At 49.0% G+C, this 22,625-nt stretch overlaps 1 protein-coding gene across 3 annotated transcripts; it reads right to left on the bottom strand.

The window, feature by feature from the left end:
• Positions 1 to 129: 129 nt before the first annotated feature.
• tbl1x (transducin beta like 1 X-linked) lies at positions 130 to 21,922 on the bottom strand. 3 transcript variants are annotated; one of them, XM_072686690.1, is made up of 16 exons: positions 18,100 to 18,171; positions 17,954 to 18,018; positions 7,692 to 7,804; positions 6,336 to 6,481; positions 5,844 to 6,066; positions 5,294 to 5,429; positions 4,972 to 5,113; positions 4,212 to 4,275; positions 3,735 to 3,832; positions 3,602 to 3,662; positions 3,295 to 3,416; positions 2,386 to 2,460; positions 2,170 to 2,297; positions 1,162 to 1,327; positions 774 to 875; positions 130 to 247 (listed from the first exon to the last, which is right to left on the bottom strand). In XM_072686690.1, the coding sequence occupies exons 3-16, from the start codon at positions 7,747 to 7,749 to the stop codon at positions 221 to 223; spliced, it is 1,548 nt and encodes a 515-aa protein (XP_072542791.1). In that variant the 5' UTR covers positions 7,750 to 7,804; positions 17,954 to 18,018; positions 18,100 to 18,171; the 3' UTR covers positions 130 to 220. The 3 variants fall into 3 exon arrangements, with proteins under 3 accessions (XP_072542791.1, XP_072542792.1, XP_072542793.1); XM_072686691.1 differs by lacking the exons at positions 17,954 to 18,018; positions 18,100 to 18,171 and adding an exon at positions 21,882 to 21,922; XM_072686692.1 differs by lacking the exon at positions 18,100 to 18,171 and having other exon boundaries at positions 17,954 to 18,033.
• Positions 21,923 to 22,625: the final 703 nt, after the last annotated feature.

The following is a 22,625-nucleotide window of genomic DNA, read 5'->3' as shown; positions in this document are numbered from 1 at the left end:
GGGTCCCGACCACGGCCTGGTGTGTGACCGGTCACCCATTAAAGCGTCGATTGGTCGACTGACGACACAAACCTCGGCTCCAAACCGCTCCTTTAATTTGGTTCAAAGTCATTTAGGTTTCGGATTCTGCTCCTCTGGACGTAGTCGCGCTCCTGCTGATCGGCTGGTCTTTCCGTGTGTGAGAGTCCGGATGTTATGAAGGCATTCAGCTGTGTGGCGTCTATTTCCGCAGATCCAGAACACACACCTGGAAAAGAGGAGAGAAGCTTCAGAACGGCAGGAAGACGCCACGGCTAGACGGCATGAAGCTAGGGGTGCAGACTGCCGTCACTACTTCAGCTGATCTTACCCGAGATTCTCCCTGAACACTGAACATCATCCTGATGTTGCTTTAGATTAGCGGTGGTAAGAGGTGTGAGAAGATATGGATATATGGACGTATGGTGATTTCCTGTTCTGAAGCGCTGTATTGACTCTCAGAATCACAGTATTGATTATTAATAATAGTTCAGGTGTAGAGATTGGTGGTTCGTTTAATGTTGTGTTTAAACCCTGACCACTAGAGGGCAGTGTTGTACTCTGTGTGTCTTTAGATCCCGCAGCTCTGATTGGATAAGAAGGCAGCTTCTCTCTCACTCAGATGATTGGGGGGGGATACTTACATATGTACGAGCACAGAGCATGGAATTATATAACCTGCAGTCTGAGGACGAGTTTGTGTGTAAAGAAATCAGAACTGGAATCGGTCATAAAAACTCCTGAAGTGGACTTACAGAGCCGTCTGACGCGCTGGCCCCGACTTTGTCTCCAGTGCTGTTCCAGCAGACCTCGAATATTCCCCCGGTTCCTCTGTAGCTGTTCACTAAAGCTCCGCTCTGATTTACAAAACACAAACAGCAGCACGGTCACACGATCAGTGAGGTCACCATTATTACACATCCACAAAACATTCGGACCGTTCTGACGATCAATAAGTAGTCTTAAAAAAATCGTCATTTTTTTATACTGTTCTCTGCATTTCAGGATGAACGGACCAATAGAAACACTCCAAGATGATCTCTGTACCCTGACGTCCAGTAAAGGTTAGGAGGGTTTTCCTCCTCCTGTAAATCTGATCACGTGTTCACGAGCAGCTGCTGCTCCTGTAGGAGCCCCACTCACCGCTGTGCTCCAGATGTGGACACACTTGTCGAAAGAGCCGCTGGCCAGGAACTTCCCGTCTGGACTGAAGGCCACGCTGTAGACCGGCTCCTGGTGTCTGGTCAGCGTGTGGACGCAAACTCCTCGGTCCACGTCCCACAGCCGCACCGTGGAGTCGAACGACGCACTGAGGAGAGAAACCCACTGTTACAAAAAACCCACGAGGACCAGCGCTGAGCCCATCACCCACCGCTGTACTGTGCTGGTCTATTCCCCCGAGCTCCACGCGCCTAATCACGGGTTCTACTACAGGTCTCCAGGAAAGACAACGGCTGAATGTTGGAGTTTCTTTAAATTTAAGGAAGAACTAAGAACTCTTAGGCTGTTCTTTTAGAACATATTGGTACACTATAAGAACCCTTCTCCAGTACTACACAGCCATGGTTCTCAAAGTGGGAGCCAGGGGTCAATAAGGTACACACAGTAAGGTACACACACACACACACACGTTTGTGTTTCTGAGCCAGTAGAACCTTTGATATGAGCCACAACAAACGAGTGGTTGCCTTGGTGTCGTTAAGTAGTTCCCATATTGTTGACCGTGAGCGACTCTGCCGTTCGGACACCCATGGGAAGCTCGTTCCACCACTTTGGTGCGTGGTTGCTCTGTGGAGAACCCCTCACCATCTTTTTTTTTAATCATCAAACGTTTCATTTAAAGTATTAATAAATTTAAAGTCATAATTCTGCCTTCATCCCACCATCACCCGAGCTGCTGCTCATTCAGATCTCTCCACTGTTCCCAGTGCTGCTGAATGCCGCGCTCGCTCGCTCGCTCAGGGAGGAGTGTGTGTTTGTGCCGGCCTGTATTTCCTTCTACCTCATTCACAACTCTTTTCCACAGCCTTTAAAGAGATTTAGCTACATGTGATAAATACAACAGAAATGGAAACGTCTGTGTGTGTGCCGCTGAGTTTGTGTTTATTTGGGTGTGAACTAAACCCTCCAGTGTGTGTGAAAGAGGCTGACCTGGCCAGCAGGATGTTGGCGTTGGGGTTGTTGGAGCCGACACCGGTGGGGCTCCACTTGATGGTGTAGATCTCTTTGCTGTGGGCCTGGAGGTCATGAACGCACGAGTCCTGCTTCAGACTCCAGATCTGAGGAGACAAAACACAATAATGAAGTTCAAATATTTCATCATTTTTGTATTAAAGGTCTCCACAGCTGTGCTGTCGGTCCCCTTACCTTCAGAGTCATGTCGTCAGAGCACGAAGCCAGCAGCGTCCCACTCGGGTCCCACTTGATGGCATTCACTTCATTCTGGAGGAGCAAAAAGGGTTGAATTTAATACGCCTTTAATTCCCTGAAACAGATTCCAGAACTATTCCCAAACCAGAGACTTTCAGATAAACACATCTGTGTTTATAAACACACATACATACACACATATATAAACACATACATACACACATATACACATATATACACATACGTACACACATATACACACATATACACATATATAAACACATATACACATACATATATACACACATATACACATACATACACACATATATACACACATATACACATATATACACATACGTACACACATATACACACATATACACATATATAAACACATATATACACACATATATACACACATACACACATATATACACACATACACACATATATACACACATATACACCACTCACACACTGGCTAATGGTTTGGCTGAAAGAGCCTTCAACACAAATCTATAAATAATATAAATATATATATCTCAATTATTTAGTGTGGATACAGTGATGTGTAAAAGTTTGTGCACACCAGTCATACTCCAAGTCTATTGTTATGAGTGTAAACACGTCTCAGACTTGGAGACACTTCTGTTTTAACACAAAACATTAAATATGGTGAGAAAGTAAAAATAAATAAAATAAATTAAAAGAAATGTTTCACTAATTACATTCAGAACAGTAACACAGTCTGACCGCAGTGTACCCCGTGTCTAATGAGAAGATCTTCATCATGACCTAACGAGCGTTTGACTGCAGTAGCTGATAAAACACTGCTGATAAAACAGGCAGTGATAACCAGCGCCGCCCTGTGGTACGAAGGGGTGGGTCTGGGGTGGTATTTACCGTATGTCCCTGGAAGGTCTTGAGCGGTCTGTCGCTGCCCAGCCGGCAGACGTGGATGCACATGTCTGTGCTGCACGAGGCGAAGGTGGTATTGTTCTGCCAGTCCACGTCCAGCGCCGGAGCTGACCAATGAGAAAAGAGCACCGACTGATCATGTGGTTTCTGGGCTGAAGAAGCTCCAGAGCAAGGCTGAAGAAGCTCCAGGGAAACTACAGTCTTAACTGACAAACTGTGTTTAGGGTAAACCTGGTGCAGATGCTGCTGCTCGTGATTCCACTTAGGTAAATAAGTATGGTAGTGAGCTCACCTGAGTGGAAGGGAAACTGCTGCTTCGCCTCTCCGGTGTGCGCGTCCCAGATGATTGTCGTCTGTAACAGAAGGGGGGGTAAATCCACACCCTGACACGACACATTAATGTAAAGCTGAGCTAAAGACCCTACCTTATCCACTCCGGCGCTCAGGATACTGTTCCCCTTCTTGTTCCACTTCAGTGCAAATATAGGGCCTTTGTGCTGACCCAAAGTGCTAGCCAGATTACCTGTAGGACACACGGAGAGGAAGGTCTTAAAGAGCCCATGTCCTACACTTTCACTGAGCTCCACCTACAGAGTCTGTAAAACAGCCATCATTCATTTCTACACAGCCGCTTTTCATCCTCCCTTAATTGTATTCTTACAATTAAACAGGATGTGCCTTTAATATGAATATATATGTAGATGAGCTCTGTTCTGATTGGCTGCCCTGTATCGTGCCTCATTTGAAATCGGTCTGACTGAAACGCTGAGCTGAGTGGGTGGGGCTAAAATGCTTTTTGTGACATCATAACAACAGAATATTTTAAAATGTTTTTGCAAGTTTGGGAAACGGACAGCTGAGTGTACGTTAATTATGGATATATATATATATATTTTACACACCGTCTTTTGTCCATATTCTTGCAAATCCATCGTAGGACCCAGTAGCCAGGAGAGTTCCATCACTCTGTAGAGAAAACACAGTAATCAGAGATCTCAGATCTCCTTAATTCTCCAGGTCTTTTTCTCCCAAACTTCCACTTTTACAAAAACCCCCTCACTGTGGCACGACCACACTGTTCCATCAATATAACCGGCTTAATCAAGTAGGAAAACATTGGGATTAAAGAGAGTTGATCCTGCTTTTGTTCTAGTAACTGTCTCCACTGTCCAGATTTTGGAGGAGCATTGCTGTGAGGATTTGACTGCATTCAGCAACAGGAGCGTTAGTGAGGTCAGGATGTTGGATGATGATCATCATCCCACCTCATCATCCCCAACTCATCCCAAAAGTACTGGATGGAGCTCCTCCACCATCATTCCAGAGAACACAGTTCCTCCACTGCTCCACAGCTCCTCAATGCTGGGGGGCTTTATACCCCTCTAGCCCACGCCTGGCATTAGGCAGCATGGTGCCGATAGGGTCATGATGTTGATCTGCTCCAGAGAGTCCTATTCTATTGGCAGTACTTCTTCTCTACAGGGACTAGACAAGCTGTGTGTGTGCATTTGCACATCTGTGTCAGCAATGGGTGCAGCTTAAAGTAGCTGAATGCATTTAGTAGAAGACATCAGTGTAAAAGCTGGAGCGTTCATTTAAGGTGTTTAACTTCTGAAGGGTGACCCATGTGTGTGTGTGTGTGTGTGTGTGTGTTATACTGACGTTCCAGTCCAGCGAGGTGACGTCCTTGTTGCTGGGCACGTCCTGCCCCCCCTCGCGGATGCAGTGGCGTAGGACGAGCTGCGTGGAGCTGCTGTTGCTGTTCTCACTCAGGTTCCATATCCGTGCCGTTGAGTCGCCCGAGCTGCATGATACACACACACACACACACACACACACACACACACACACACACACACACACAAACACATATGAGTGCGGAGCAAATTGACTACAAACTCTGAGAGGGGGCGCTGCTGGAGTCCCCTTCACTGGCACGTCCAGTCTGGCTGAGAGCAGGTCTGGCCACTAGGGCACAACTCACCCAGACGCCAGCAGGTCGCTAACAGGATTCCAGGCGCAGATGAACACTTCGGACTCGTGGCCCCGCAGAACCGTGGCCTTGCTGGCTGGAATCTCCACCTCATCGTCCACCTCCATGGACTCCATGGCGTGGTTATCTGACCCCGGAAAGAGGAAATGAGTCATCCTGCATCCCTGACAAATTAGCATGTGCTAAATGCATGCCTACAGTCCTGGTCAAAAATACTGGCACCCCTGCAATTCTTTGAGAACACGGCCACAGTTCCAGATGCCTTGGTTTGGCGGCTGCAGTTTTTAGCTCTGTGACACAATTTAGTCCGCGTTAGCATACAGAGTCAGAGCCTGTGTTACGCTGTGTGAACTGGGGTAGGCTTTTTTACACACTGTGATATTAAACCGGTTTTAATGTCCCAGTCAGAGTTATCACCAGAACCTCCTGCAGAGCTCCTCGAAAAATAAAGAGTGACTTACTGTAACAAAACTGCAATAAACGTTTATTACTCGCTGTAATAAAGGTAATAAAAAAAGTGTGGGTAAATAGTTCCTCTTACTAAGGTCATGTGTGCCGTTCTCCTGGCCATTCACGGTGGTCTCCCCGTTCTTCACCACGCTGGCCGGCCCACCTGCGGATGCTGCTGCAGACCCGCCTCCCTGCTGCTGCTGCTGGGCCAGCTTCTCTCTGAACGCCTGCTGTCGGCTCTGCACCACGTCCGGCATCACGGCGTCTATCAGAGACAGAGACTCGATCGGCCGCCCGTCAAACACTGTACCGTCCTATCAAAGAGAGAGAGAGAGCAAGCTGTAACCCATAGCAACCACCCAGGATACCATATGAAGCCCCTAGCAACCTATGACTAAACATCAAGGACCCCTGGGGGGGGTCTCTGAACCCCTCTAAAAAAACAAAGCCTTTTAAAAATGGTTCTATATAGAATCAAAGAACCCTCTGATGACTCTAAATGTAGGTATTGTGACGTACACTGAGGAGGCTAGGGTTGATAAGGTGGGTAAGGTGAAGTGTGCAGATGGTTTTGGGGTCTGACCTCATTGATGCTGATCTCAGCCTCCACATATTGGAGGCCCTTCTGCAGTATGGAGATGAGAGCAGCAGGGGGCACTAGTGTGCCGTTGATGTTGGACTGGCTGATGTGGCTCTCAATACCAAAGGTGAACGCAGAGTGAGAGAATCCTGCAGCAACACACAAACACACACACACACACAAACACACACACACACACACACACACACACACAAACACACAAACACACACACACACACACACACACACACACACACAGAGCAATTATCAAGGGGGGAAAAGCACAAGGTAGGTGTTTCTAATAAAGTGGCCAGTGAGTGGAAGCACAAGGTAGTTGTTTCTAATAAAGTGGCCAGTGAGTGGAAGCACAAGGTAGTTGTTTCTAATAAAGTGGCCAGTGAGTGGAAGCACAAGGTAGGTGTTTCTAATAAAGTGGCCAGTGAGTGGACGCACAAGGTAGGTGTTTCTAATAAAGTGGCCAGTGAGTGGAAGCACAAGGTAGGGGTTTCTAATAAAGTGGCCAGTGAGTGGAAGCACAAGGTAGGTGTTTCTAATAAAGTGGCCAGTGAGTGGAAGCACAATGTGGGGGTTTCTAATAAAGTGGCCAGTGAGTGTAGTACATTCAGTGTGCAGTACTGTAGTGTCTGGGATCACTGCAGTCTTGGCTCACATCTATTCATATTTATTGGGGGTGACCGGACGCCAAAGGCAGCGGTCAACGCTGCCAGCTGCCTGCCATTCTCTCCTGGCCTTCTCCAGCCCTGATTGGAGCACAGCTTACAATGGAGCTCCTGGCTCCCGGCTGCGGTGGGAAACACCTTCCCACATTTAGCAGCGCTATGAGCTGGTCCTCTATAAGGGCACTTGTCATGGTGTTGGGGATGTCCTGCGCTCCTTAAATGAGGTTACCTAATTAGCAGCATACGTCTCTCAACTGCGTACAATATGAAACTTAACACTCCTGATAAAGAAGATGTTTTATTTATTTAAATCAAGACTAAATTACTACCACCCACAAAATCTAACATCTGCATATCACTGCTGGCCAATTAAAAACATGTATCTCCATTTGTCTCCATTGTTTGAACCCTGCCGTCGCTCTGTACAATGTGTAAATAGCTCTGGACAAACAGACCAATAGAAATGCTCTAAATGACTCTAAATGACTTATTTTAGATGAATTTCCACTCCAAACGTTTTTTCATTGGATAGCGACAATATGTACTACACACGCATACAGTATTTACACACGCATACAGTATTTACACACACATACAGTATTTACACACACATACAGTAATTGTTTAAGTATTAAGTAAAAATGATCAAATGCAGGGAAAATGAGAACACTCGTCTTACCGGACTCCTGAAGGTATCGGTAGACCAAAAAGTTGACTTCATCGCTTGTTATACTCATCTTAACCCACCAGGGTGGACGAGGCACGAATGATGGACAGCCCCCGTCCTCTCTGCTGCACGGAAAAGAAAAGCCCGGTTACTCTCGTCCACAACCACACTGAACCAACACCAGCCAAGCAGCTCTTCATCCAATCACACTCCAATTCAATCTAATTCCAATAACCAATCAGCCGCTTTGTTTACATGGTCCGTAACCAATCAACTTTTTTGTTTACATATTTGCTCACTTGCTGCGATCTACACTGATTTCAACCAATCAGCTGCTTTGTTTACATGTTCCTAGCCAATCAGCTGGTGTCTACATCTTTCTGAACCAATCAGCTGGTTCGTCCTACACTGCGTTAGACGCTGACTGAATTCCATCAGTAAACTAAAGCTGGTTAGGAGCGGAGGCTGGGTGTGGTGACGGATGATGAAATGATGAAATGATGAAATGATGAAATGACGGCTGTGAGCTGAACCAGACATCAGCCCTGCCGACACTAAACAGAACCGAAAGAGAGAAAACCAGAAGACGGATGCTTCGTTAAGAGCGATCCACTTCCTCCTTTTTACCACGTGACCATGACTCAGCAAATCCAATGCCTTACGTGATGAACCTGAACATCACTACACACAATTCAGCACAATTCAGCATCCCCCCCCGGTGGAAAGCGGTTTAGAAGCTCATCAGTGCTTAAAAGGACCTGAAAGAGAACCGAGCCCCCTTTAGAGTCCATTTCCGCTGAGAACACCAACAGTCCCGTTCAGATACTCCACACCTGACACCAGGGTAATCTCGCCAGCATCACACGCTCGTATCGCTCCCCGCTAAAGCAGACGTCAGTGAGGGGCTCCAGCCGGCCGGGCGAGCGGGTGTTAGAACCTATGGGACGAGAACGACACCTCCCACTGAAACGGGGAGGTGTTACAGAGAGCTGTGAACGTTCACGAAGCTGCCGCAATCTGAGGAGCTCTGCGAAAATCACACACTCACACCATCAGACAGGACCAAACCCACCACCAGCCACCAGGCAGGAGGTCCACAGGAAGGCATCTTCGTATTTGAGGTACGTGAACAACCCGCCTCCCACCGTTCCCCCAACGAGACATCACTAGGCAGAGATGCAGCGATACGGAGCTTCTTTAGTGGCTGATGCTGACAAACGTGAGGTAGAACTGTAAATTTGGACATATGGAAGTTTGGTGATATTCTGTTCCGCAGTCCTGTAGCAATATCGATCAGCGGTTAGAGCTCCGGGCTGTTGATAACAGGGTTGTGGGTTCGATACCCGGGCTCGGCAAGCTGCCACTGTTGGGCCCTTAAGCAAGGCCCTTCACCCTCTTCCCCGTTCCAGTCAGAGGAGCGTCAGCATTGTCCTGAAGGTGGAGCTGATACAGGACGAAGCTTTTAACTATTCACAGTAAGATATACCCTGACCAGGGTGCCCAAACTTTTGCAGCGACTAACCCGAAGCAGTGATTAATTTAGCCTGATTTGTGCTGCTGTACAGATGCGCTCGGCCTACAGAGCGTGACTGGAGGGCCTTGACACAACTGGAGCCCACGTGAAACAACATCCAGAGGAGGAGCTGAATAATGGATGTGGGGGAGTGTGCGAGGCTCGCTGGCGGGATGCCGGGTAAGAAGTGGGCCAGCGCAGCTCACTGCTGTTTAGCACTGCGGCGGCTTGTTGCTACGCTACATAAAGCCTAGCTGCTGAGCCAAGCAGGCCTGTGTGTCGCGGAGCCGGCCTCGGGTTTTCAGAACCACTTCAAAACACGACCAAAAAGAGCAGAGCCGTGATCAGCTGCTCGCCGAACAGCAACCCACTACATCTCCTCTGAGCTCAGACAGTCTGCTTACCGCTCTGCCCTCCATCAGTCAGCCATAACATTAAAACCTAATACAGTGGAGGTCCCCCTTACCCTGCCAAAACAGCTCCGAGCTTCGAGGCATGGACGCCAAAAGACCGCTGAAGGTGTCCTGCTGTGGTGTCCGGCACCAAGACTAACTTTAGCAGCAGATCATTTAAGTGCTATAAGTTGTGAGGTGGGCGGGACCTCAATGACCATCAACGAGAGCCTCGGGTGCCCCTGACCCAAGGATTGTCCTTCCTTGGAGCACTTTTGGTAGGTACTGACCACTGCATACCGGGAACACCCCACAAGACCTGATGCCTGATGTTCTGGAGATGTTCTGACCCAGTCATTGTCTAGACCATCACACTCTGGTTCTTGTGAAAGTGTCTCGGATTCTTATGCTTGTCCATTTTTCCTGCTTCATCACCTTCATCATCTTCAAGAGCTGACTGATTTTAGAACAGACAATGAATGAGCAGGTGTCCCAGTACTTTTGTCCATATTAACAAACTCTAGCTGTTCTTAAGGTGCTAAATTTAAAACATAGGTGTTTTTATACATATATACACACACACACACACACACACACACACACACACAGTGTCACAGTATACACACACCATCCCCTCAGTGTCCAGTGTGCTGTTGTTCTCCTTCACTACAGTGACTCAAAGACGCCCACTCTCGGGCTCTGGTCGGACGAGTGTGTGTAATAATTGGAGTTGGCAGCTGGCGGAGATAACGCGGCCTTTTCTCCTGATCCTGAATTCTCCACATTTATCACCGGGACGCAGAGACGACTCCGGCGCTGGGCTGCGGGCTGCAGTAATATGTAGGTCAGCACTAAACCTCATAAACATGCGCGCAGGAACTCCATAACAGTAATGAATAGTCATCATGTGCTGCTGAATTATGCATTTATGATAATTCAGGCGGTGTAATGAACTGCTATTTTGGTGTTTATGATTTGCTAATTCGTTCCTCCTGGAATGCTGAAAATGAACAGACGCACTGTTTTAGCCAAATGATGAAGGCGGGGTTTGGTGTTTTATGGTAATCTGAGACCAGGTTATAGGATGAATGTAAAAAAGTGGTTTAGGGTAAACCTGAAGATCTGGCTCCAGTGACTCCTGTCTGTCGAGAAGTGGATCTACATATCAGTCAGGTCTTGAAGAACAGTCAGGTCTTGAAGGTCTTGCAGGTGATGAAGCAGGAAAAATGGACAAGCGTAAGAACCTGAGACACTTTGACAATAACCAGTCTGTGATGTTCTAGATACTGACTGGGTCAGAACATCTCCAGAACGTCAGCAAGCAGGTCTTGTGGGGTGTTCCTCCCAGTATGCAGTGGTCAGCACCTACCAAAATGGGCTCCCAAGGTTCACTGATGCTTAAGGAGGTCCCACCTCATAAGCAAATGTTAGTCTTGGTGGCAGATACACCAGGACACCTTAAGAGGTCTTGAGGAGGCCAAGCCTGGACACGTCAGAGCTGTTTTGGTGGAATGGGGAGGATCACATTTCTGTTATAATTATTATAATTATTATAGCGTACAGTTGTGTGTTTGGTGTTGATCTTGTCTGTGCACTGCTGGAACCCTAATTTCCTCTGAGGATTAATAAAGTCTCATCGTACGGCCCTCGTCGTTCCTGTTGTGAAAAGAAGAGCTCAGCTTAAATGAATCAGACAGCCGACGAGGACCGCCCGCAGCAAAAGCCCCGAGCTGCTGGTGAGTCATTCAATCAGATCAGTTCCAAACAGACAAAATAATGGAAACAGCTGTGATGAAATCAGTGTTTTTGTCCTTCATAGTTTCAATTACACTCTGCTTTCACCAGAAGCCGAATTCCCATCTCCGCTTCTTTATTTGGGCCAACTAACACAGAGACGTCCAGCTCTGCTCTGAGCGATGGGGGGCACCACCGAGCAACCCCTCCAGTGTTAGCTTAAATGTGTAAAAGAGGTCTGTTTAAGCCAATGACAGATTCATAAAACAAATAAATACAGCATTTGGGGGCGTGTTTACAGAGCTGAGATGTTTTGGGGTGTTTGGTAGCAATGTTAGCCTAGCGTGTCCAAACACGACTGAATCTGGACTCAAGAGATCAATCATTACACTCTGATCTGAACGGCTACTTCAACTTGGTACGAGTCCGACAGTACATTCATACTGAACCCCCTCCAGGTAAGGCTCTCTACTGGAGCACTGCTGTTAGTTAGTGAGGTCTGATGATCACCACCACACCTTATCCCACATGTACTGGATGGAGCTCCTCCACCATCATTCCAGAGAACACAGTTCCTCCACTGCTCCACAGCTCCTCAATGCTGGGGGGCTTTATACCCCTCTAGCCCACGCCTGGCATTATTAGGCAGCATGGAGCCAATAGGGTCATGATGTTGATCTGCTCCAGAGAGTCCTATTCTATTGGCAGTTCTTCTTCTCTACAGGGACTAGACAAGCTGTGTGTGCATTTGCACATCTGTGTCAGCAATGGGTGCAGATTACAGTAGCTGAATGCATTTAATAGAAGTGGTGTCCACAAACATCCCTCTGGTGATTGTGTAGCACTGTTAGCATGTTAGCATTGGGCCGCAGGAGGCTTGCCTTCACCCCGGCACTAATCCAGCTATCAGATAAGCTAATGCTGGACATGCCAATTACACAAATCCTCCCACCCATACCTTCCACCCCCCCACCGAGTGTTCAGGTGTCCCTGAACTCAAACCAGGGCCTCGCCCAGGGAACCCAGCACAAAACCAGGCTTACCCGTGCTAGTCGCACAGTACCGCAGGGGATTTGCTTAGATGTGCATGCAGGAGCTAATTACAAACCCAACCTAATCCCAACATGAAAAAGAACACTACAGGAGATCTGACATTTAGCAGAGCATCTGCCTCAGCTTTCTGAAAACCTCTCTGCCTTCGCAAAGCGATGCTAATGTGCTCGGAGACTATCACGCAGCGGAGTGAGCCAGGGCGACGAGATGCAGCAAAGCCCCGTACCCGACCTGCTAACTTCACAGGAGGAGAAAGTCAGGTTCCTGACTTTAATGAATGGAAATTCAACAGTTTTATTCCACACTGGAGCGTTTGATCGGTTCGCTCGTTATATAACATCCACAACTGTAAGCTGCTGTCTGGTGAATTACACCACTGCTTTTCTTAGAATATCTTAGATATGACATATTTCTACCCAGACAGTAGACAGTTCTAGGCCAAATATGGCCCAGTTAGGGCACTTGCATGTCAAATACTATGGCCCAAAATTGGCCCAACTGTAGGTGCTATGATTAAGGTACAACCCACCATTTCAAATGCTAGTACAGCACTTCTACTTTGGCCCAACTGCAGCCCACTGTGGTGGCATTTTAGTACCCAAATGCGGGCATCGGGCAAGTGATCACCCTCATTCCATGGCAGTTTGTGAGCCAGATGAAAGTGTGGGCCGAAATTGGGCCACGATTCACTTGAAATCACCATAAGTCTGTATAATTCTGGCCACACAATCTTCTGGGCCAAACAGGGATCAGTTATGGCACCTAGAGTTTACATTATGCTAATGATAAGTGTACAATGGCCCAAAACTGACCCAACTAGAAGCGTACTGACGCTTTGTTGTGGCACCTGAACTCTGGGCCTCCTGCTGCTAACTGTGAAAGGTTTGTACAGTGCTCCTATTTTGGCCCAAAACTGGCCCAACTGCAACCAGCAACTGCGTTTCAGCACCAGAATCAGTCAAAGGCATCGCCACTATTCCACGATGGTATCTAGGCCAAAACTGGGTCGTGATTCTGGTAGGATTCATTGGTTGTTGGCCCGAGAGGCGAGTGTCTATCCTGAGTAGCAGTAAATGATTACCCCCTATTCTCCAACAGCATTATAAGCTCTGCACTGCATAATGACTTCTGTAGGTCAATGAGAAGCGCTGCATGTTGGAGTACTGTGGGTAGGACGTGCTGTTCGGTATATTCCCAACTAAACCTGGTTTACTGTTAAATAAATCAGAAGAAGCAGAGAATTAACGGCTGGAACTGAAAGAGCGTCGGGTTAACGAACACAGAAAGCAGGAAAGACTAAAGCCCCCGAGCCACCGGCCCCTGGCTTACGTGGAAAAACAGGACACTGGTAACAGTGCAACCCAGAAATCGGAACAGAGGAGGGGAGGGGCTCTGCTGGCTGAGAGTCTGCAGAGAGGCTCGTTTCCTCCTGGCTGGTCACCTCCTGACAGATGTGCAAACACGAGCTGGAAACAGCAGCAGCCATTTTCTCCTAATCCGCTCTGGAGCGGCCCCAGGGGTCAGTGGTTTGGGACTCGTATCGCTAATGAGCCGGCAAATGCTAGCGCCATTTCTGCATGATCCTCCACTTCAGTGACGACTTAGTTCAGCGAGCCCAGCTGCGGGGGGGCGGAGCGGGGGTACGAGGGGAAGTACGCCATCTCTCAGGGGGACAGCGTGCACTGGAAGTCCGAGTTTCCAGAGTTCTCCTCTCTCCAGACTCGGTGCGGACTGCTCTGGGTTTAACGCCGGTTCTGAAGACCCACACTTCACAAGTCCAATCTGCAGGACTACACCTCACCCAGCTCTCACTGCGGACCTCTCAGACTAGAGCTTTAACGTGGTGCAAACCCAGACTGAGCCCGACTGTCCCCCCGCAAAAGACCGAGCCCGACTGTCCCCCCCACAAAAGACCGAGCCCGACTGTCCCCCCACAAAAGACAGAGCCCGACTGTCTCCCCACAAAAGACTGAGCCCGACTGTCCCCCCACAAAAGACCGAGCCCGACTGTCCCCCCACAAAAGACAGAGCCCGACTGTCTCCCCACAAAAGACTGAGCCCGACTGTCCCCCCACAAAAGACCGAGCCCGACTGTCCCCCCACAAAAGACAGAGCCCGACTGTCTCCCCACAAAAGACCGAGCCCGACTGTCCCCCCACAAAAGACCGAGCCCGACTGTCCCCCCCACAAAAGACTGAGCCCGACTGTCCCCCGCAAAAGACTGAGCCCGACTGTCCCCCGCAAAAGACTGAGCCCGACTGTCCCCCCCACAAAAGACCGAGCCCGACTGTCCCCCCACAAAAGACAGAGCCCGACTGTCCCCCCCACAAAAGACAGAGCCCGACTGTCTCCCCACAAAAGACCGAGCCCGACTGTCCCCCCACAAAAGACTGAGCCCGACTGTCTCCCCACAAAAGACCGAGCCCGACTGTCCCCCCACAAAAGACTGAGCCCGACTGTCCCCCCCACAAAAGACCGAGCCCGACTGTCCCCCCACAAAAGACAGAGCCCGACTGTCTCCCCACAAAAGACCGAGCCCGACTGTCTCCCCACAAAAGACAGAGCCCGACTGTCCCCCCGCAAAAGACTGAGCCCGACTGTCCCCCCACAAAAGACCGAGCCCGACTGTCTCCCCACAAAAGACTGAGCCCGACTGTCCCCCCGCAAAAGACTGAGCCCGACTGTCCCCCCCGCAAAAGACCGAGCCCAACTGTCCCCCCACAAAAGACTGAGCCCGACTGTCTCCCCACAAAAGACCGAGCCCGACTGTCCCCCCACAAAAGACTGAGCCCGACTGTCCCCCCCACAAAAGACCGAGCCCGACTGTCCCCCCACAAAAGACAGAGCCCGACTGTCTCCCCACAAAAGACCGAGCCCGACTGTCTCCCCACAAAAGACAGAGCCCGACTGTCCCCCCGCAAAAGACTGAGCCCGACTGTCCCCCCACAAAAGACCGAGCCCGACTGTCTCCCCACAAAAGACTGAGCCCGACTGTCCCCCCGCAAAAGACCGAGCCCGACTGTCCCCCCCGCAAAAGACCGAGCCCGACTTTCCCCTGACAGAAGACTGAATCCTGGGGCAGATTTTTATGTTCCGGACCTGAATTTGAACAGTTTGGTTCAGGACAGGAGAACCGAGCTGACCCAGAAGTGGAACAGTGTGGCTCTAGAAGGGTCAGGCTGATATATGGGGTCTTATTATCAGCTCTGCCAACATTCACAATAACAGTTCTGTGTGGCTCCGCCCCCAATGCCTCAATATTTATGTCACTTAAGGCTGTGAGTTTCTAGAAGTGCTGTGTGTGTGTGTGTGTGTGTGTGTGTGTGAGAGCTGTGAGATGATTTACAGTCCAGTTCACACACTCTCACACAAACACCACACTTCAAAAATAACAACGTTGCCAAGGAGACGGAATCCCGAATGTCTTATCAGCAGCTGCAAGTGGCACTTTGAAGTCTCGTCCCACCATAAACTTCTCTCTCTCTCTCACACACACACACACACACACACACTCCATCTAACACAGAGGTCATGGAGAAGGCTGTGCAGACAGAAGTGAGCATTTCAGTCACCCAATCACAGCGCAGCACTGATCCAGAGTATAGCACTGACCCAATCACAGCGCAGCACTGATCCAGAGTATAGCACTGACCCAATCACAGCGCAGCACTGATCCAGAGTATAGCACTGACCCAATCACAGCGCAGCACTGATCCAGAGTATAGCACTGACCCAATCACAGCGCAGCACTGATCCAGAGTATAGCACTGACCCAATCACAGCGCAGCACTGACCCAATCACAGCACAGCACTGATCCAGAGTATAGCACTGACCCAATCACAGCGCAGCACTGATCCAGAGTATAGCACTGACCCAATCACAGCGCAGCACTGATCCAGAGTATAGCACTGACCCAATCACAGCGCAGCACTGACCCAATCACAGCACAGCACTGATCCAGAGTATAGCACTGACCCAATCACAGCGCAGCACTGACCCAATCACAGCGCAGCACTGATCCAGAGTATAGCACTGACCCAATCACAGCGCAGCACTGACCCAATCACAGCGCAGCACTGATCCAGAGTATAGCACTGACCCAATCACAGCGCAGCACTGACCCAATCACAGCGCAGCACTGATCCAGAGTATAGCACTGACCCAATCACAGCGCAGCACTGACCCAATCACAGCGCAGCACTGATCCAATCACAGCGCAGCACTGACCCAATCACAGCGCAGCACTGATCCAGAGTATAGCACTGACCCAATCACAGCGCAGCACTGACCCAATCACAGCGCAGTGTCAGAACCCACATAAGCTAGTGTAATGGAGCTCAGGCTGGTGCACTGCTGAGCGGGACACATAAGCCACATTAGCCTCGTAGCTCCAGTGTAACGCTGAGCTCTTGTCTGATCTCGGTTTGGGGTGAGAGGGGTCTGATTGTTGATTTGGGGGTAATAACTGCGCCGGAGGGGAACTCCAGTCCAATCCTCCAGTAAGATTTTCATCAATGCTCTCGTAAAGTAGGCCAGGCCCGCGTCCTTATTTCTGCAGGATTTGGAGTCGTTACCGAGAGAAAGACCCGTCTCTCTCTCTCTCCACCAACCATTAACCCACTCTGCTCCTAATGATTTACAGCACTCAGACTGAAGCCCCCGACTCGCTTACACATGCGCTCTACTTCTCTGTAGAGAAGAAGTACTGCCAATAGAATAGGACTCTCTGGAGCAGATCAACATCATGACCCTATCGGCTCCATGCTGCCTAATAATGCCAGGCGTGGGCTAGAGGGGCATAAAGCCCCCCAGCATTGAGGAGCTGTGGAGCAGTGGAAGAGCTGTGTTCTCTGGAATGATGGTGGTGGAGCTCCATCCAGAACATTTGGGATAAGGTGGGGATGATGAGGTGGGGTGATGATCATCATCCAACATCCCGACCTCACTGATGCTCTTGTTGCTGAAAGCAATCAATCAAATCCTCACAGCAACGTTCCTCCTCCTTCTCTGGAGAGTAGAGACAGTTACTTTTAATATCCTTGATTTTAGAAGAAGCAGTGAATGAGCAGGTGTCCCAATACTTTTGTCCACATAGTGTAGGTCTGGGTCCACTACAAGAGGGGGCTGCCCAGTACAGGTAAGGCCTGCTTTTTCCCTCCGTGTCTCACAGGACTGATCTTCTCTGCCTGGTCTAAGAAGGTTCACAACTTCTTGCTTCTTCTCCAAATAAGTGGAACCATGGTTCCTCAACATAGCGTCTGGTCATGTGATCTGTGCTGTGTCTGATGTAATCGGTGTGCTTTCTACAGATTATTTAAGCTGTGTGTCCTTCAGAGCGACAGAGCATCAGCCTGCCCGGGGGACTGCAGATGGGAATCAGCCACTTGGCTAAACCCTGCAACTTACATTATGGAGTAATGATGCTGATTAACGTCCCCTACTGTCCCCTTAATTACACACAGCCAAAGTCAAACGTGTCCCTCAGATCTATTAATCAGACATAATAATCAATTCAATCTAATCAGAATCGATCACTGCTCTTTAATGAACTACGTGGTGCTGGTTTGCTGAGGGACGCTACCTTCTAGACGGACCTTCTGCTCCTTCTGGATCCAAAGAGTCCTCCACAAGCTCTCACGTTTACAGCTGCAACAGGAAGGTCACAACCTCAGAACTCCAAAAGCAGCTCCACAACACACCAACCGGTTCACCAACTCTGACCCGTACCTTTCTGACGGTCTGAAAGCGGTCCCAAGGGCCCGGATCATGAAAAACCCAATTCTCCCTCACGATCCAGAACCTCCCCCGCCCCCACAGTCCACATATAAGCACTAAACAGGAAATAGAAAACGGGTCGTTTTTGTGATGTCACAAACATATTTACATATACCCACCTACTCAGCTTAGCTCCGCCTATTTGGCCTACAGCACTGTACTGGAGGCTCAAGGCTGGAGTTTCTAATAAAGTGGCCAGTGAGTGGAAGCATAAGGTAGTTGTTTCTGATAAATTGATCAGCAAATTAACTACAAAGGAAGGTGTTTCTAATAAAGTGGCCAGACTGATCTGGTCCCACCCTGGTTACAGGCAGTGTGCTGTTATTTAGCGTGGCGGCGCGCCACAGCGGTGCGTCAAACAGAAACTGAATGAGGCGACGCGGTGAGGGGTGAAGACTGCTGACTCGAATTCCAGAAAGTTCTGCTTTATAACTTCCTCATTATTAAACATCTGCTCCACTACCACCCCACCACTGAAGGTCACAACACACCCAGACTCACAACACCCCTCAGAGGCGCAGATTCAAATATTTTACATTTATACCTCTGATCCTGTTGCTTTATGTGCTACAGTGCGGCCATATCTAAATATCTAATAATAATGTAAAATAAGTCACTTCCCATTATTATTATTATTAATATTATTAAAAATAACTATCTTAACTCTCACAGTAAAAAATAACTAATTTGAGAAATTCTGAAACTAGCACACACATCAACAGTTAATGCATCGCCCCGACCGAGACACACCAATATGCAAACCAACACCTTACACCTTATTATAGCTAATGCTAACATCACAAACTGATTTTAATGACTTATTATAATTAATAAAATAAATGTATAGTATCTAAGCTGTACAGTTGATGATCTCCTCCAACTACAACTACAGACAGCAGCCCATCTGAAATACTGAACCATTAAAATAAAGCACCTGAAGAGGAACACCCTCCACCATGTTTATTATTTTACCTCCATCATCTGTTATTGTTATTATTATGATGATGATGATGATGATGATTAGTGAGCTGGTGCGGCAGACGGACGTTGGGTCAGTGTGCCACAGCCTTCAGGAAAACACCTGAAAGAAGAGAGCGGGTCAAAAAATCCCAACCAGACACAATGAGACCAGCGAGCCCCTACGGCTTCCTACGGTCCATACGGCTCAGAAAATGGCGCTTATGTTACAAAGGCTCTGAGCTGGCTGCCAGCTGGCCCCCGGCCCCGTGAGAACGGGGCGAGGAGAGCAGCCTTCCATCGGAAACATCAACCACCAGCCTGTGAAGGCAAGCCAGCGCCGGGGCGGCACCGCAGGACCTTCTGCCCGGGTAAACCGTGGGGCTGATCGGCCCGGGGCCGACCGGCGAGTTTGTGTGCCAGCCGTACAAACGGACAGCCAGGTGGACGGAGAACCGCGCAGAACCATGAGCTGGGGATCTGATGAAGCCGCCGGGTTCAGAGCTCAGCGTGAGCGCAGGGTGAGCGCGGGGTGAGCGCAGGGTGAGCGCGGGGTGAGCGCAGGGTGAGCGCGGTGTGCTCCGGCTGCTGAACAGAACTCACACCCACTGCCTGGTTTGTTCTGTGACTCCGCCCCTTGACTGTGATTGGTCCAAAATACTCCCTTGTTTGTTTTAAGACTGCTCCCCCTGCCTACGACTGGGTGTAATTACACTCTCGTTTGGTCACTTGTTCTGAGACTCCTCCCCTTGATTGTAATTGGTCATATTCTAGCTCATTTCTTCTGTGACTCCTCCCCCGGTAATCAATGAATAGTTCCACTTTATTAGGAACAGCAGAATAATGGTAGGTAAGTAGGTGTGCCCCTCCCCCCTCGATCACTTATTGTATACAGTGCAGCACTCTTCATCATCATCACCCACCTCCTCCTCATCAATCATCATCATCATGAGAGAGGTAGAGAGAGAGAGAGAGAGAGGTAGAAAGAGAGAGAGAGAGAGAGGTAGAGAGAGAGAGAGAAAGAGAGAGAGAGGTAGAGAGAGAGAGAGACAGAGAGAGAGAGAGAGAGAGGTAGAGAGAGAGAGGTCGAGAGAGAGAGAGAGAGAGGCAGAGAGAGAGAGAGGTAGAGAGAGAGAGAGAGAGAGAGGTAGAGAGAGAGAGAGAGAGGTAGAGAGAGAGAGGTAGAGAGAGTGAGGGAGAGGTAGAGAGAGGTAGAGAGAGTGAGAGAAAGAGGTAGAGAGAGAGGTAGGGAGAGGAGAGAGAGAGAGAGAGAGAGGTAGAGAGAGAGAGAGAGAGAGACAGAGAGAGAGAGAGGTAGAGAGAGGTAGAGAGAGAGGTAGAGAGAGAGAGGAGAGGTAGAGAGAGGTAGAGAGAGAGAGAGAGAGAGAGAGGTAGAGAGAGAGAGAGAGGTAGAGAGAGGTAGAGAGAGAGGTAGAGAAGAGAGAGAGAGAGAGAGAGGTAGAGAGAGAGGTAGAGAGAGAGAGAGAGAGAGAGAGAGAGAGGTAGGGAGAGAGAGAGAGAGAGAGAGAGAGAGAGGTAGAGAGAGAGAGAGAGAGAGAGAGAGAGAGAGGTAGGAGAGAGAGAGAGATGAGAGAGAGAGAGAGAGAGAGAGAGTAAGCGAATCAATGAAACGTGTGTTTTTACCGTCAGTCCGCCGCGAGCTCCGGTTTTTCCTCACCGCTCCTTCCCGCCCATCCTGTTTACTGTTGTGTTTGTTTACTCGCCTGTTTGTTTGTTTGTTTGTTTGTTGCAGCGACTAAAGAAAGAAAATAAAAAGAAACGGCGCGAATGTTAAGGTCGCGTTCACTCGCTGGTCGCGCGCACAGAGCGGAGCGCGTTCACGAGGAGGAGGAGAAGGAGGAGGAAGGGCGGGGCCTTCGAATAGGGTGACCAGCCATGAGGAAATGGGTGAGCAGGAGAGAGTGGAGATTACTCACACAGACAACAACAACAACAACAACAACAACAACAACAACAACAGGCGTTACGCTGCTTCCACAGCCCCGCCCCTGTTAATGGCAGTCATGTACAGTTCCAGCAGGCTGTTCACTCAGCCGAGCCTCACAGGCTTTAGGAGTCAACCGAGCTGTGATGAGTTTCCTCCGGCCCCATGTGGATGTGTGTGTGTGTGTGTGTGTGTGTGTGTGTGTTTAAGTATATGCAATTACTTTAAAATTGACTCAACAAATCTGTCACTCACATCCTCTTTTAATGCGTCTCACACAATCAGTTTGGATATGAACATTAAAATATGCTAAAACATCCATCCAGCGCCTCAGTGAGAATTAGGCCCACAGGTCAAATCTGCCTGTTGACCCCTGGAGCTGCAGAGCCGCAGATACGGACCTACACTGGAGAGAGAGAGAGAGAGAGAGAGAGAGAGAGAGGTAGAGAGAGTGAGGGAGAGGGAGAGAGAGAGAGAGAGAGAGAGAGAGTGAGGGAGAGAGAGAGAGAGAGAGAGAGAGAGAGAGGTAGAGAGAGGTAGAGAGAGTGAGGGAGAGGGAGAGAGAGAGAGAGAGAGAGAGAGAGAGGTAGAGAGAGAGAGAGAGGGAGAGAGAGAGAGAGAGTGAGGGAGAGGGAGAGAGAGAGAGAGAGAGAGAGTGAGGGAGAGAGAGAGAGAGAGAGAGAGAGAGAGAGGTAGAGAGAGAGAGAGAGGGAGAGAGAGAGAGACATAGAGAGATAGAGAGACAGAGAGAGAGAGAGAGGTAGAGAGAGAGGGAGGGGGAGGGAGGGGGAGGCCGCGGGGGTGCAAAATCGTGGTGTGACGCAACACTTACTGGATGCCTCTCCTCTCCACGGCTGGCGGCTCTGTTGCGCCTGCCCGGTCACAGCCAGGCTGATTTAATTCCCCCTCTGGCCCTGCTCAGTCATTCACATTGGGAAAGTAAATAACAAGTTGACATCATTACAGCCCTGCATTAGAGTGACACATCCTCTGGGTGCCGTACACACTGAAATACACACGCACTACACACACACACACACACACACACACACACACTCTTTACACTGTGTGATATCTGGAATAAAGGGTACTGACTGAAATGGTCTGAAATGTAAAAGATATATCAAATATAAAAGCGTTTGCCTGCTTGTACTTCCACTCTGCTCGGCCTTCGCTGACGTTATAACTACAGTAGAGCTGGAGGGAATTTACTGCTGCTCCTCATCTCAAACCAACCAATACTGTAATGTAGAGTAAATGACAGCTGACAATAAATGGCTTTATATAAACTTTATAATACAGCATAAATAATTAGATATCCAAATGAATGATCAGTGGTATTCAGTGATCGCCCGCGCGCCGTGCTGCACGTTTCCACTGATATTTGAGAATAAACTGAAATATAAATCATGTTATTTAGTTGTATTTGTTTTATGTCTCATTTTTCTGTGAAGGCTGACATTGAGAACATGTAACCAGTTAAACCTGGCTCTGAACTTTGGGATGAGTGTGAGAGATGAATGAGGAAACTCATCCCGGCTGAAGCCGCTGTCAGAGCTGCAGATGTGCTGGAAAT

The sequence above is a fragment of the Salminus brasiliensis genome, chromosome 8 (assembly GCF_030463535.1).
Source record: "Salminus brasiliensis chromosome 8, fSalBra1.hap2, whole genome shotgun sequence".
Classification (NCBI taxonomy): Eukaryota; Metazoa; Chordata; class Actinopteri; order Characiformes; family Bryconidae; genus Salminus; species Salminus brasiliensis.
Note: the sequence above shows the minus strand (reverse complement) of the source record. Positions and strands in the feature narration are given on the sequence as shown.